The sequence below is a fragment of the Oculina patagonica genome, chromosome 3, assembly GCF_052425735.1.
Source record: "Oculina patagonica isolate OP01 chromosome 3, crgOcupat, whole genome shotgun sequence".
Classification (NCBI taxonomy): domain Eukaryota; kingdom Metazoa; phylum Cnidaria; class Anthozoa; order Scleractinia; family Oculinidae; genus Oculina; species Oculina patagonica.
Window position 1 is genome coordinate 14,056,295 of NC_135760.1, and position 16,016 is coordinate 14,072,310.

At 40.3% G+C, this 16,016-nt stretch overlaps 2 protein-coding genes and 1 non-coding gene across 4 annotated transcripts; 2 read left to right on the top strand and 1 right to left on the bottom strand.

Annotated features, from left to right (window-relative positions):
• The first annotated feature begins 251 nt into the window (after positions 1-251).
• LOC144646773 (galanin receptor 2b-like) lies at positions 252-4,402 on the top strand. 2 transcript variants are annotated; one of them, XR_013569476.1, is made up of 4 exons: positions 252-321; positions 1,382-1,602; positions 2,163-4,062; positions 4,117-4,402. XR_013569476.1 is itself a non-coding variant. In XM_078506461.1 (3 exons), the coding sequence occupies exons 2-3, from the start codon at positions 1,383-1,385 to the stop codon at positions 2,951-2,953; spliced, it is 1,011 nt and encodes a 336-aa protein (XP_078362587.1). In that variant the 5' UTR covers positions 252-321; position 1,382; the 3' UTR covers positions 2,954-4,402. The 2 variants fall into 2 exon arrangements, 1 of the variants encoding a protein (XP_078362587.1); XM_078506461.1 differs by having other exon boundaries at positions 2,163-4,402.
• Positions 1,774-1,846, top strand: Trnak-uuu (transfer RNA lysine (anticodon UUU)). Its single transcript has one exon. It is a non-coding gene; the product is annotated as a tRNA-Lys (tRNA).
• LOC144646745 (microprocessor complex subunit DGCR8-like) lies at positions 4,378-15,991 on the bottom strand. The gene is made up of 9 exons (XM_078506428.1): positions 15,272-15,991; positions 13,734-13,876; positions 9,563-10,618; positions 6,997-7,097; positions 6,345-6,444; positions 5,986-6,042; positions 5,775-5,852; positions 5,135-5,248; positions 4,378-4,678 (listed from the first exon to the last, which is right to left on the bottom strand). The coding sequence occupies exons 1-9, from the start codon at positions 15,573-15,575 to the stop codon at positions 4,610-4,612; spliced, it is 2,022 nt and encodes a 673-aa protein (XP_078362554.1). The 5' UTR covers positions 15,576-15,991; the 3' UTR covers positions 4,378-4,609.
• Positions 15,992-16,016: the final 25 nt, after the last annotated feature.

Sequence of the window (16,016 nt, forward strand, 5' to 3'; positions counted from 1 at the left end):
TTCAAGTGTTCTTCCCCATCCCTTAATTGGATTAACGTCAAACGTTTGACGATTTCTGATGACTTTGCAAAGACAGCGGAGGTAGCTTTCGTAATTACACCCTGTTAGCCAATCACATTGCGTGAAATTCAAGGACCAACTAGCTCCCAAATCATTTCATGTTTGCTCAGAGATTTGTCGTGTTAAACCTCAGCAATTACCATTACTGACGGCGGCAACCTCTGTTGGCCAACTGAATCACAAGAAGACAAAAACAAAGTCCTTGGCGAAAAACTTAGAGGCAATTCTGGGGGATTCATTTCTTCTGTCGCTTCGGTGAAGGTGAACATAATATTTTTAAACACAATTGTGCATTACACAGCTTAAATGACCTTTAAGGCTTCGGTAAGGACTTAGTCGGGTATCAAAACATTTAAGAATATAGACGACTTTTAAGGGACTGAAAATGTCTATTTCTAGCGTTGTTTAGTGCCTCTTGAGGTCGATAGAGGTTATGCACCTTTTTCATTACTGAAGTCACAACAACACAATTTTTCTTTTTTGCTTTGATGTGATCTGCTGCTGTAATTATTTCGTTTTTAGTGATATCGTTGTCTCCATAATCTGACGGAAATGTCGCCGGCTTTCGCCGCAACAAGAGAACCATGCTTTTTTTCACTCAGAGGGTCTAACTCAAAACAATATTATATACAGTTTGTATTATATTTTATCGATATCTGGGAATGTTTATTTTCCACAGGGTATTTGCAGTGTTACGGGTATTTACAGCTTGGCTCCTGTGTAAACATATGAGCTGACTGCACCTTTTCTATTTTGTGCGAACTAAAAATTTGTGAAAACCGGGCAAAATAGTATTTGTTTTTTATTGTACATAGCAGCTTATCTTGGTACATTTTTAGCGGGAACTCTAGAAAATCCAGGTCTGGAACAAAAACTTGTCAAATCAGCTGCTTGGAGCATCGAAGCATTTGCCTGTTTCTGTATGCTTCTACTATAAAAATAAAAATTTAAACAAACACGATGACACCGAAACGCGCGATTGGTCCCTCAGTCACGAGAAAACGCCTGCACAGGGTATTTCTGAAGGGTACTTTTTACGTTAACATAAATCAATAATAATTTTTTGAACATGCACACAATTGCATAAAACTATATAAATCTATAATCCCGGTTTGAGGGGCCTAAAGGGGTAAAATGGACACTGGAATTTGCCTATCTTTTTTTTTGCCTATCTGATAACGGGACTAGGATTGGACCAAAAATAGGCTGGGAAATGGGATTTGAGCAAAATTTGGGTTGGGAAATGGGATTTTTATTCCCCCTTCAGGACCCTCCGGTTCTGGTAAAACCAACTTTAACATTTACAATTTGTGGTCACTAGAATGGTTTCCACGGCCGACGTTCTACTGTCAGTACTGTTTGGTTTTCTGATTGTGATTGACATCACCGGGAATGTATTGGTTTGCCTTGTTGTTTATCGCACCAAGCAGATGAGGAGACCAATGAACTATCTTCTGGTGAACCTTGCTGTGGCGGATGTTGTGATTGGTGTATTTATGTTGCCTAGACACGTGTTCCATGACGCATTTGATCACCCGACTGGTAAGTAGATGCTTGGCTAGTTTTTACGCCTCATCATTTTCCGCGGTTAATTCTCATTAAAACAGATTCACGGTCAAGGACTAGGAAAAAGCTGCCTTGAGGACGGACAGAGGATTATCCCGATGTTAAATAATTAACTCTATTGCTTTAATTTCGCACTTTTTCAAGCGAGCCCGGTTAGCTCAGTCGGTAGAGCATCAGACTTTTAATCTGAGGGTCATGGGTTCAAGTCCCATATCGGGCGGACAATATTTTTTCCAAAACTTTTTTTAAAATATTTTTTAAAACAAAAAAGCACTTGTGCAACTATTGTTTGATATTAAACTAGCCATCTTGCAACAAAACGAGATATAAACTGTTACCTTTGATTCTTTCACATACAAAGTAAATAATATTCAATAAAACTTGCCCTCCTTCTAGCAGTAACCCTACCCCTAGGTAGCCCCTATCTCTCCTCTCCCCCCTCCTTAATCACCCTTTCGGCTACCGAACGCACTCCCCTAATTTCCAATTATTACTAGTATTTATTTCGTATTTTCTTCTGATTTTTATGACCATAGGTACATCCGGGAACTATCTTTGCAAGTTCATCACCGGTGGCGTGTTCATCTGGCTGAGCGCGGCCTCATCCGGGATCTTACTAATCGCCATTGCCACCGCACGTTATTTCGCCGTCGTGCATCCTTTGAGGAGTAACTTCCGGTTAAACACGAAACGTGTCCTTTGGATAATGGCGTTATCTTGGGGTTTTGCTTCTGTTCTGACAGGACCAAGTATGTCGGCCATCGTTTACGACACGGGAAAGGATTTTTGTGTGGAGGACTGGGTGGAATGGTATCCGGAACAAGCTCACGTGGCCTTTGTTTTCGTAGTGAATTGCATGATTCCTATCATCACAATGACGCTCCTATATTTAAAAATAATTTACAAGTTGTGGCGCAATGATGATGCAATCACAAGTTCAGTTCAACTTGCACGACTCAAATCACGCAAACGTGTTACAGTCATGTTAATTATTGTAACACTGGTCCACACTTTGTGTTGGTCCCCGAACTATGTGCTGTACTTGTTGATTTTCTACGCTCCTGGATTTTATTATGGCTCAACCGCTTACATCATCACGGTTTTGCTAATTCTTCTCAACGCAGCCGCTGACCCACTTTTGTATACTTGGTACATGGACGGCTTTAGGAGGGGTATACGGAGCATGCTCTGTTGCCATAGAAACAGGGTGCACGTAATAGACAGCTCTGGCAAGAAACCCGTGGAAACACCTTTCCGAGTCGGTTTTTCGAACACAACGGAAGCGAACGACGACCAGGCAGAAGGAATGGATACAAGCACCTTTTGAGAGCTGACAGTTTCACAGTGTCAGTGACACCATATAATTGTGTGGACTGTAATATGAAAACGCAAAATGCACTCGAGCAGTGGGAAGGCCCTATGCATTGTCACCACTTGAAATGTTATAGTCCTGAGCTTCAGAGATATTTGGATAAGCTCTGTGCGGCAAGCACAAGCAAAAGGATCAAAATTTGTCCTTTTTGCGTGATTGTACTTGTGCTTGCGTTGGTGCTTACGTCGCTAGTGAAAACCAGGCTTTAGGGCGCCAAATCCTCGCTGTGTTTCCGATTCCACGGGTCCAATCAGAAAATAGCACAAACACTCTGAAGGTTGTGACGTCAGCTTTCCGACAAACGACGAGTTGAGTCTCCTAGCAACTTCCTACTCGTCCGCCTGACAGCAACTGACTTTCTGATTAAACAAAAACTCGTTCCTAAGATGATCTCTTTTCCTCGTCGTATGAGAATGAATGATGATTTCAATTTTTTATCAGACAAGCGAATGTAAATTACGGCTTCTAGATATGGCTACATACATTTCATTTCATTCGGAAACACAAGTAAACTATTTTCATTATTTACAATGTATGTTCATAACATTCTTGATCGATTTCGTATGACTCGACTGTCAGCAAAACAATATTTCAGGCATTTCAAACATACGTTATTCGTGTATTAATGATTTGTTTCAGAAAAAGATTGCACTTTGTTACCGCTAAGCAGCGGGCAGGTACATGACGTTTAGTTTGCACAGGGTGAATAACGCACCACTTTACAGACAGGACAGTTGAAAAATTGCTAAAAAAATCAAGTCCATCGCGACAAAGTACGTACAGTCGAACCTCCCGGGCATCCTTAGGACAAGGAGTGTTCTCTTAGGAGAGATGTCCAATGCAGGGTTTGTATGTGGCTGGGGCCATAACCGAGTGTCCGTTTGCGGAGGTTAGACTGTACAGTGGTAGCTTTTGTAAAAATAATGATAGACTGCAAAACAGTCGATGTGTGACGCGCGAAGCAACGATAAGCTCGCAAGCCTCGCGAGAATTTACCCGCTCGCCCCAGATCTTTTTCGAGAGCCATCTTTTCGCCCAAAGACCTATGGACTGTTTTATTTACAGTCTACAAAGAATATTAAACAGCAGTAAAGTGTAAGGATATCTGGAAACTACAGTTGAAATATATAGGAATAATAATCCATAAAAGAATATGCAAGTATAGCAAAAAGAGTAACGAAAAAATAAGACTGATTTCAAACGCCTCAGTTTTCGGGTTACTCTAAGTTTTTTTTTTTCTCGGTTTGAATCATACATTTGTAACAGCGGGATTGACAGGCAAGGTTATTATTATCTTATCACATTAACCCACCGACGCCTAGAAACGTAAAGAATAATGTAAGCTTATAACCGAATTCTCGTATATTGGACAGAAACACTTTTTAGTTGGATAGATTTTATTGCATGGTATTACATTCATTTATTACAAAATTATATTTATAAATTTTAGTATTATTCGTAGCTTTGCTGCAGCGACATTTTAATAATAATAATAAATGTTATTGGTATTACAACTAAGTTTCTGAGAAAACTAGTTTTACAGTGTTGACCGCAGCTATTTCATAACTTTATTACAGACATTTGGATGCTATCTAATAAATTACATTATGTTTACATGTCCACAGTGAACACAGGCTCTGCCGAGTTCTTTCTGCTTTCCGTGCTTTTAGCCTTGTCAATCTGCAAATGAAAAAAAAAATACAAAACCAAATATTAACGAGAACAATCATCAAAAGCTTTAATAAAAAATCTGGACGAGACCTTTTAGAGAGATGACGTGTCACACAAAGGGAATGGGGTTACCAAAATACGCCAAGAACTGATGCTTATGTTTGGTCGTATGATCCTGTGGAATTGAATGTGGAAATCGGTAACCACAGTGTGTGGGGTACATGTGAACGAGTTGAGTGTGGGTTGTCTTTGTATTTCAGAGCGAATTACCTGTGTACCGTAATATGGGATACCTGTACATGTAATCATTGGATGCCCGTGTAGTTAAAAGTGCAATGCCGGTGTGTGGTGTGGGTTTCCTGTGAAGTTCAGTGTGAGTTGTCGGTTTAGTTTACTGTGTGCGTGGTGGGGCATGTGTAAGTGTATAAGGTCAAAGTAAGATTTAAAAAAAACAAACAAAAAAACCTCAAAACGAAGTTTACTCATTTCATTTTTGAGCCGCCCCAGCAAATCGCTATTCTGGAGCATATCAGAGCCGTTTTCTCGCTCGCTGGTAGATTTACTTTCATCCTTTTTGTACTACAATTAAACAAAAGCAAACACAAAATTAGTTAAGTAATCTGTAAGATTAATGACTAAGAAGGAGGTCTGGACGAAAGTTGTGAAAATGTTTTGTAGACGTACTGAACTGCGTGTGTAAAATGAACTGTTGACTGAGCCGTACGACAATTTCCGACCGTACACAGCTTGCAGTCATGTCAGCAGGGCCGTATGGTGGCATAAAAAATTGACATATAGTGTTCACACTAGTCTGCGTAGCTGGCGGGATTCGCGACCGAGTGCGAGTGCTTTGTTTACGGCGAACGGCAGACCCGAGCTGCGAAGCCGCGAGGGAATTGGGGAGGAGTCGAGTTGAGATCGCGCCGCTCACGCACGCGGGCTTCGTCCGCGATTTTTCTCGCGCCACGCTAATCCCGCCAGCTACGCAGGCTATGTTCACACGAGAATCATCACTGATTCAGCAGTAAGGATCTTTCCTTTAGATTTGACTTACGTCGAGTTTACATTAGGCTACGGAATTCAATTGCCTGGTTATAATGATTACCTTTTTGATGGAGCCCGAAGGTCTGTCACAGTAGATTCTAATCAGCGCTCCCCACTTTTCAAGATGAGGATGTAGTTTCTACAAAAGAAAAAAAAGAAGCTTAAATATTACAAAGACTGACAAGGGCAGCGTCTGCTCGTGTAAGATGGGAGATTTAAAATATGAATCATAAATTTAAGTTTCTTCAGTTCAGATTTACACAACACAGTACCTTTAAGATTTGTTGTGAGGCCAGCTGCTTGCCAAGTCGTTTGTTTTTACATGGACCCTGTAAAATTGAACGCAAATTACATAAATTAAGAGTGCGAGAACCAACCTATATATGTATTGTTCATACATGTAGCTTTTAACTTTCGCAGCACCAAGAACGAGAAAAACAAGCAAACCACAAACCAGCTTATGAAATTGCTACTGAAACACAGTCTGATACAATACAATCATTTTCTATGAACTGTATAATCTTGCAATGCAAGGAATGTGATGAAAACAGTGGTTCTTCTAATGTCTTGTTTTTCTACCCATGAGAATATTGCCTAAGACTATCAGTGATCAACAAAACAAACTTCTAACCGTTGCTGTGTGTTTGCCGCATGTTATATGAAATGACAGGCTTCTGTCCTGTCCGCAGACGGTAGTGAACTGGATCGGAGATGAACAAATGCCTTGGTTTCTGCAATGAAGAAATACAGAGTAATAGAGATATGATTAAACGCTCAGAAAAAAGAAGAAGAAAGAATCAGTTTACTACGTCGACAGGCAAGTGAAACGGTGGTAAAATTGCTAAGTTACTAAAGTTAACGTTGCTCTAGCGTTCAATACGTCAACTTTCCAAATTCGCTACGGCTGTTCCCCTTGTAATTTAGCTATAAGATGTATGGTAGTTGCCACCCTCGATAGTTTACTCAGTCTGCCAGAATTTTTCACATAACCGTCAAACCCGAACTGAAGCAGTCAAAAATACGTCAAAATGTGCACACAGTGTTCGCTTTTCCAGACACGTAAACTGGAAAGGAAAGTTACTTGTTTTCCATCCCTTCTTGTCCATGCTTTTATTCCAATGTCGTGGCTATCGCACTGAATAGTAGTACATCATGATGCATTTATAGGTTGATTGGGTTGATTAAAAAAACCTTAACGAAAATCCACTACTCCTATTGGTGCATTTATTCTGGAATTTGGCAATAAACAGCAAGCGACAACAAAGCATCACAGAAGATCTCACCTCTTTAAACACTCCTCGAGGATTTGCGAGGGGTTCGGGAGGGTTGTCTTTGAACAAAACTCAGGAAGACGCGGATCCAATATGTCTACCTTGTCAAAAAACTGAAACCATCAACAACAAAACCAATAAATAAACAATAAAAAAGGGTACTAGAACAAAACACACAAATGAGTACAACAAAGGGCAGAGAAGTGAAGTTTCATAGTTGTTTCGTTTTGTACAACTTCTTTCATTTTTCCTTACTCGGCATGTTTTTAGGCCACATCGCAGTGTAATGTACTTGGTCAAAAACACTCAGGTCGCCGGCTTTTCTTTGACCACGTTTTCATAAATCCAGTTATACCGTATTTTCTCAAATAAACGCCCCCGGCGTTTATTTCAAACTTGGCGTCATGAACCGGGCGTTTATTTGAAGCCGGCGTTTAATCGGGGCCCGGCGTTTATTAACGGACTGCAATTTTCAGCCAATTTTTCAGACTGATTTATTGTTACCGATCTTCGAGACCAAGGGGCAGTTTGTCAAGGCGGGACGATTTTTCTCTTCCTTCAGCCCCAAAAAAGTGTCCCTGGGTATCCAAAGGTGATTATTTCCCAAAGGTGCGCTATTAAGGATTGGATAGTTTATGTTGCAATCGAGATTTGTGACAAACAGAATATATTTACTTGTTAGCTTGACCTCAAATAAACGCCGGGACCTCGAACAAACGCCCCCGGCGTTTGTTTAATCGAGAAAATACGGTATGTTGCCAGTGAATGTCACATGTGAGAGAGGAAAGGCAGGAATTCACTCCAGATGCATAGAAAATGATTGATTGTAACTCGAGAGGCCTATTCTCGACCTTTCCGGTCATACTTTGGCAATAATTATGACTGGATTTATGAAAACCAGGTCAGTGAAATTTTCACCGTTGCCGGTTAGCGCAAATCGACGTAAACGCGTTTTTTTTCTCGCCAGAAATCTCCAAAAGTAAAGTTAAAGGCCGGTTTGGTAAAAAAAAAAACATCAAACATAGCGGAATGCAGCGCCAAATACAGATATATAACAGGGTTGGAAATTAGCGCTCGCCCACTCGCCCAGGCGAGTGTGAAAACTGTCGGGCGAGTACAAATCACGGATCACTCGCCCGGTTTGGCGAGTATGATTTTCATATCCAGTATTACTAATATTAAATTTTTCAAAAAACTTCAAATTAATCCACACAGTGACACTGTCCACAAGCCTACCAACATTTTGAAATCTCCAACAAAGCTGCATTCGAGTTCGTAAACAGACAAAAATGGCTTCCTTTTAGTGATTGTTACATGATGGACGTACCTTTACAAAGTAATACCTCTGGACATAAACACACTAACTCGTCTACCGAGCCGTGAAATGCGGCAAGATTGCTATTTGCCGATTTTCTTGACTCTTTTTCTGCACAATTTCGACACTTTGCATTTGGGAAGACGTTTCAAATTAAAAACTGCGTTTCAACTTTTGAAGTAAGCGTACTCATGGTTTATTAAGGAGTAACGTCTATTTTTGGCGATTTTCATTGAAAAAATAGATTGCAGTCTGTATCGCGATTGACCACTAACGGTGGCACAATGAGTATCTAACGTGATTTAAAATTTAAGATATATATTTCAACTTTTTGTGGGGGGTGAGGGGCTAAATTTTCCTTTCTTAAATGGAGGAGACTGGGCGAGTGAAAATTGATCTGGGCAAGTGCAATTTGAAGGTCACTCGCCCAGATGGCGAGTGCTCCGAAATTTTAGTTTCCAACCCTGTTATATAAGAATGAGGAGCTAAAACATTTTTAATACAGTCGAAGCTCTCGTAAGCGGACACCCACGGGACGCGAAAAAAGTGTCCGCAACTGGAGCTGGCCGCTTACGAGAATGATTCTGGTAAGCGGCCACTAGAGGTGTAGGGGATAGATGGCCGCTTACGGGAGCTTGCCCAGCTAACAATAACCGGACGGACGTGGATGACGACAAAACAAACACTGAAATATGGTACTGTAATCGGTACTGTAAAATCATTGTGACGATTGGTGATGTGAAGTTGATTGATAAAAACAAACAGAGGTTGTAAAATAGGATTTTCTTTGGAGGGTCCGCTTACGGGAGCTTAAAAACAAAGAAAAAAGTCTAAGTCGTAATTTCTGAAGGTGTCCGCGGCCGCTTAGGGGAATGTCCGCTTACGAGAATGTAAAGATACAGAGTTTGTATGGGAGGTAAAACGGGATTTCAAACAAGGCGGCCGTAAGTAGAGCTGTCCGCTTACGAGAGTGTGCGTTAAGAGAGCTTCGACTGTACCTATTTGTTATATTTAAACAAAGAAAATGTAAATTCGATAGAAATTCATGTTGTTATTACATGTAGGTGTTCTATAAACCCGACATAAATTAAAAAGCTAAGTCAATTTCAGTCTCAACGGTGTTATAAAAAAGGTGCTGATAAAAAGAGTGTATCTCACTTGATTCAACCCAGTCAACAGGTCTGTAACGCCCTGAGAAAAAAGCACCAGTCAGAATAACTACATAAACATGACAATAAGACGCACATCCTTTGTACACCCTACCTCTAGCTCGGCTTCTGAAATCTGGTAATCACGTATTTTCTTGTAAACTCCAGGTAACAACACTTCCAGTGTGCATTCAGCAGCAATCTGTCGAGCAAGTTTCTTACTGGAGCCAATTCCTGATCCATATTTGATTTCATCTATCTGGACCTCTGCCAAAAACGGAGTATCAGCATTCTCGCATTCACTGGACAGGTACACAGGTTTGGTCTTCAATACTCGCTGGCAGTATTCGTGTAAAATTGCCACTGGGGTTTTCCCGCCAGCGTTCAGCAAACATTCTTTGCCTTGCTGCTTCTTGTTTTCAGCGCCTTTAACAGCGTACGGCTGGCATTCCAAAGATGCTGGTAATTCAAGATTGTCAACAGCTTGCGGCTGCGCTATCACAGCGTAGCGTTCTTGGTCTGAGGTAAGAGCTTGAAACTCCCAAATACTTGATAAGTAAGTGCCCAGTTCTCCAGCATCTATTAACTCTATGCTAGTACTGCTACTGCCATTGCTAGCCGGTTCTTCTGGTTTTGAAGTAGCCTCCTCCCCCGAACTTTCTTGACCATCACACGACACAGAATCCTCTGCAACTTGTGAATGTTGTGTTACGTTACTTTGGTCTGTCACATCACATCTTTCGGTCATACCGTTACTTTCTGTCACAGCATCTACTTCCATCACACCATTAAGCACTCTTGCCTCACTCCTAACTGTCACGGCTCTCTTCTCCGTCACGTCATTTTTCTCTGTCACGCCATTTGCATCAGTCACGCAATTTGTATCAGTAACGCCATTTGTATCAGTTAGGTTCATGATAACATCCAATCCACTTCGTTCATGCCCCTCTCCAACGGAAGTGTGCTCTGTAATGACAATCTCATTTGGAGTTGCTTCCTCTGTATTTTTCTCACCCGTATTCAGTGTATTTAAAATTGAGCCTCCATAGTTCACAAGCCTGGGACTAGAGTTGTTCTCCTCTGAACTTGTACTTTCACTTTTCTCTTTTTCCATGGCTAATCCTCTTCTTTGATGAAGGCATGGAATGGCAGCAAGTGGTACATCATGTTTCTGAAAGTTGACAGTATATATTATGCACCAGTGGTCAAAGGAAAAACCCTTAGCATTCTGATTAGATCGTCCATGTATATTACATAATACAGGGCTGCAAATAACAGTCGGTCATCGGACATTACTACTTACTTACTTATTCTCTTCGGGCCCATGAGGACTTTTGAGGCTGGTTTTGGTTTCCGTAATCATATATTTTTACAGGGTGCGGGGATTAGCCGCACGCCCAACCCCAAACCTGGAGGACCAGTGACTACCATTTTGTCTGGCCTCTACCCTTTGACCTGCCCGCCAAGGTTAGACCTGCTGGGGGAAGACCCCCACCGGTATATCTCTCAGGGTCATTGAGGCACGCAAGCTCCCCCACCACAACAAGGCGGTAGTCTACGGGCAAGGGTCATCGGACATTGGCCAACCAAAATTTGCTCATGTCCAAAAAAATCCCAAGTGTGATTGGACATGATGTCCGGACAAAATTTTTACATACATGTATGTCCTTTCAAGTGAAAAAAATATTTGCAGCCCCGATATTATGAAATAAAAATTAAATGCAGGGGAAACTGTAGACTGTTCACAGTCCCCTATTTTTCCGTGACGTTGTAGAGATCGATCGTTCAGTCCGACAAGCCGCCATCTTGGTTTACGAACGCGAGCGAAAACTGGGGAGAGTGCAAAAACCCCGTGGGTGGCTGGGCTGGATGCAACCCGTCACACTCCCCCCCCCCCACCCACGAGTTTTTTTTGCACTCTCCCCATTTTTTGCTCGCGTTCGTAAACCAAGATGGCGGCCCGTCGGGCTGAACGATCCATTTCTACGACTTCACGGAAAAATAGGGGACTGTGAACAGTCTAGGGAAACTGAAGTTTCCAGTAAAACTTACCATCTATCCACATTCTCTACACTTGTGTAGTGTGGGAGATACAGTTGAGAAATTTGAGCTAAACGGCTACAACATGGATTAGGAATGAATTATACCACAAATACTGAAACACTTGCATATGCGAGCTCACATCTCTTTGAGCCTTGTTCCAAACCCAATGGTACATCAGTACCAGTGACCCAGGACATTATTTACAGGCTAGAACTTGTATTACACTATGTATCTAACTGTTTTCAAGTTTCAAGTCTGAATATCAGGACAAATATCAGATAAATTATGGGACGCTACAAATTTATTCAGTGTTAGTGTGTGCCTGAGACCATGACCGCCTGTTTTGCAAGTGTCCAGTAAAAAAGGGTGGACTTGCAAGTTTGAGTGAACCAGTCACACATTGAAACCTTAAGGTGCAGCTAAAGAAAAGTGAAAAACTTTCAGTGGTTTCCAGCTTTGTCTAAATTGGCAAGATACTGCCCTTTCAGACAATGGCTTTACATGACTTGTTCATTCAGCTTGAATTAAAGCTACAATTTCTGCTGAACGACTGCAAACAAATTTTGAGTCTTCCAACAGTCTAACAATCTCAAATTTACCAAACCCCCAACGTAAATTAGATGTAAACTTTTTGTATAATCTGTATGTGCAGTCAACAACAGTTGTTCAAAGGGTGGACAATGCTATCCACCAGACAAATCATTATCAAGTTGAAAAAAAAAACATGATTGATAGCATTACCCATCCTTTGAACAATGTCAGCCTGAACTGTTACTTCTCTTTGTATAGCATGGGTCTAATTTTCTTTTCTAGCCTGCCTCTTAACTTGTTGTGGCAAACAAGCCCTATATATTCCCATTTCACTCCATATTTGCTCCTTGCATGTGACTAAAAATGCTACCCGTAGGTTGTAAAGACCTACCAGTGGCAGTTTTAAGGCAAGCGCAAGTTGCAGAAAAGTGAAAAAGGTGGATAGTTGTTGTAAATTATTGGTATTGTCACCATCTATCGTCATATTATGACAGTTATCACATGCATTGAACATCTCCCACAGATCTATGCCCGAGATCCAGTGGCTATTAGTCACTTCCTGCAGACTGGATACAAACATAAAACCTTTGCCAGAAACTAAGTGAGCCATACAGTGACTGCTTAAAGCCAAGGGACTGTACATGGTTGCCACAGACATCAGTTTTCAAAATTTACTGATTTTTCCCTGACTCTTCTCTGATAAAAATCAAATTTCTTTGACCAAAAATGCAAAATGTCAGATATAGTTGAAGCCTCCAGCATCCAAATCACAGAGATCACATTGACATGAAATATTTCTTCCAACGTTTAATGGTATTACATCAGCAGCAGTATAGTTTCAATTTTCCCTCACTCAAAATACAATTCCATGACTTTTTCCTGACCTTAAAGAATTTTATATTTCCCTGACCATTTCCTGACCTGTGGCAACCCTGCTGTAGCATGAAAGAATCAAGGGTACTGATACTCTAGCCCCAGGATCAGCTGCTAGTCCACTGGAAGTTACTTCCTTTAACAGTACTTCCTTGGTGAATACAGAAGCCTCTATTTGCACATGCGAGGGCATGCAGCAGTGCACTGATATTATTTTACAGTCTGTGGTATTTGTTTCCCTTTTTTAGCCAGGAGTGAATACCCTGTATTAAGCCAAATGGAATTGTCTCAATGTACTGTGATCATCAGACAAGTCAGTGAGAAGTTGACTGGATAATTTAGGCTCGACGTCTGTGGTGATGTACCAGCATTTATTAAGGAAGGGTTGGTATTTTTTCAAACCGCCACAATTTTTGATGGCATTCAAGGAAGCACAATATTCAAGGGTATTTAGTTCTTTACATAAGTGACCCATGGGAAGCAGTGCAGCCAATTCACACAACACACCTATTAACAAAATTTATAAATGCTTGTCACCTACATGTATGGGTATATGATCAATGCAAAATACAGTTACAGGGTTTTTTATTGAGGATTGAAGCAGGCGGGCATCCGTTCAGGGTTTTGCACCCAGTCAAAGTATCAGCGAGGCCCTACCCTCTTCTGTAAACTGAAGTTGGTTCAGATGTTGAAAACAGCCAAGCAAAGTGGTGTTCACAGCCAGTCAATTTGCCTGGTGGCTGGCCCTTAATGAAACCCCTGTAGTTATGCACACACTATGTGTAAAATGCTTGTCTTTGCCTTCCAACTAAAATGTTTTAAAGAAAGAATAAAGTTACCCTGACACTTCCACCTCCAATGTGATAAGGACGAGACCAGGTTACCACTCTTGTTGGTTTGTGGAGATAGATTATTCCGCCACTCCGATGATTAAGTGCTATCCAGCCATCTGGTAAAGCCAATTTTGGCAAATTACCCTTCACTAAAGGAAAAAAAAAACAAAGAACAAAACGTCTAAAATTCAAAATATGTATGCCATAATATATCTTAGTTAGAATATTGTACTTCAGTTCAATGGACACAGTCAGCACTTTAAAATTAAGCTGGCAGCTTGCTCCATACAAACTCTGTTAAAATACATGTTGTGGTTCAATTTTATCCTTGGTTCAAATTTTATTTTCCTTTGTTTTGGGGTATGGTAATGTATGATAATGAGTTTAAAACAAAGGAAAATAAAAATTGAACCAAGGATAAAATTGAACCATAACATAAACAGTAAATACTCAGAAAAGGTGTCTACTTATTGGAGATGTAAAATGTAGACTTTATGTTTGACTGAGATCAAAAACTCAAGACAAACAAATAAGATGGTGCAACTTTGTAGCATGCAACTCTTTTAGCCAATTCAAGGGTGCTCACATCATGCATGTAAAAGGCACACACATCTTTACAGTGTTTGAGGCTTAGACTTTTTTTAGGTTTTTAAAACATGTTATTATAATCCTTCAACATTCAAATTAGAGGCTTTGTGAGATGGGGAGGTGAATATCTTTTCTGCAAGCTGAAGACTTTCTTTAGCCTTGCAAAAGAAATCTAGGCTTTGAGACAGCTTTTGTAAAAAATTCAAGACAGCAAGACCGGTAAAACGTTGACAAAAATTCTGTACGACACATATTCTTTAAACGGGACCAGTCTTGTGCAAGTTATATGTTCAAATATATACCAAACAATAATAATATTATTGTGCATGTATGCAGGTTTGTTGACTAAGCTTGTGACTATATGCATGGCAAGTAGAGGTCTCCCATTTCTACGTAATGTAGGTTTTTCATTAGCAGTGGTACAGTGAACACCCGTTTCCCAATTTTTAAATTAGAGTAAATTTTATTCAGATGTTTAAGACCAAAGATAAAGAATGGCATGTAAATTTTTAAAAAATATATGCCTCGAAGAGACGGTAGAAGTTCTCTAGTAATAGCCCATTGCAGCTGGTGATCACATGACCATGTCAATCAACACAACAGGTGTTAGCATGCTAATGGTTTCCAAAAAAGAAAGAGGAGGTGTAGACATGTATTTAGTACATAAGAGCAGTGGAAATGTTTCACAATAAAATATTTTCACAATAAAAAGCTGGAAAAAATTTCACAATAAAAAGCTTTTTTGTGTGTATGTTATGGTTCAATTTTTATTTTCCTTTGTTTTCAACTCATTATCATACATTACCATACCCAAAAACAAAGGGAAATGAAAATTTCAACCAAGGATAAAATTGAACCACAACATTTATATTCTACACCCATGCAGGGATTCCCTTAAATTTTGCAATTAAGGCATTTAATATGCTAGTATTTAGAACTGAGAAAAAAATACATACTAATGATTACTCTTCGCTCTGGCTCCGTAGGCTCGCACATTTCTTTTTCTTCACTGCCGTTCCCTTTCTCCGTGCCTGTATTCTCTATCGGTATCAAAGTATCTTCGTCACTGCTTTGAGTTTCCTCTGTCACTAGACGTCGTTTTTGGTCGCTTCCCAGCTCTTCGTCCGACTTTCTTTTCAATGGTACTCTTTCTAAATGTAGTGTCGTTGTTTCAAGGGATTCTTCAGTTGTCGGTGCTGACAAAGGACGAAGATTATCCAAACCCGTGGCGCATAATTGTTCCCGGCCATCATCTTGCATTTTCGAGATAAGCTTAAAAATTCTTTGGCCTTTATCGGAAACCCTTTTTCGGTCGATAACTTTTGGTGCTATATAGACAATAATTTTATTTTATATTAAAAAGTTGAAAGCATCGTCTGTTTAACTGTCAACTGCCGATGACGCGAAAATAACTGACCAATTCAAACTGAATTTCGTTTGTATGTAAAACGTGCATTCTGCGCGTCACGGCTGACAACAGAGCACGCGATTTAAATGTGTGATCGTTTCTTTACGAAAACCGTAACTCAAACTAAAATCAGCTTCGAAGCTTAGAGAAAGGCCCATAAAAGAGCATTGCTTTCAAAACAAAATAAACAAAAAGTAAAGAAAGGAAAAAATGTCAAAATTCAGAATCCCACCTGCACCCACCCTACCATGGCCGCCATTTTGGTTGCGCCAGTAATTAAAAATGTTTTAGTC

Coding starts and splice junctions, on each gene's coding strand:
- LOC144646773 (XM_078506461.1), top strand. CDS start 1,383: ATGGTTTCCACGGCCGACGTTCTACTGTCAGTACTGTTTGGTTTTCTG. Junction 1,603..2,162: donor CGCATTTGATCACCCGACTG/GTAAGTAGATGC, acceptor TTATGACCATAG/GTACATCCGGGAACTATCTT.
- LOC144646745 (XM_078506428.1), bottom strand. CDS start 15,575: ATGCAAGATGATGGCCGGGAACAATTATGCGCCACGGGTTTGGATAAT. Junction 10,619..13,733: donor TTGGAGGTGGAAGTGTCAGG/GTAACTTTATTC, acceptor GTCAACTTTCAG/AAACATGATGTACCACTTGC. Junction 7,098..9,562: donor TTTCAGAAGCCGAGCTAGAG/GTAGGGTGTACA, acceptor TGATGGTTTCAG/TTTTTTGACAAGGTAGACAT.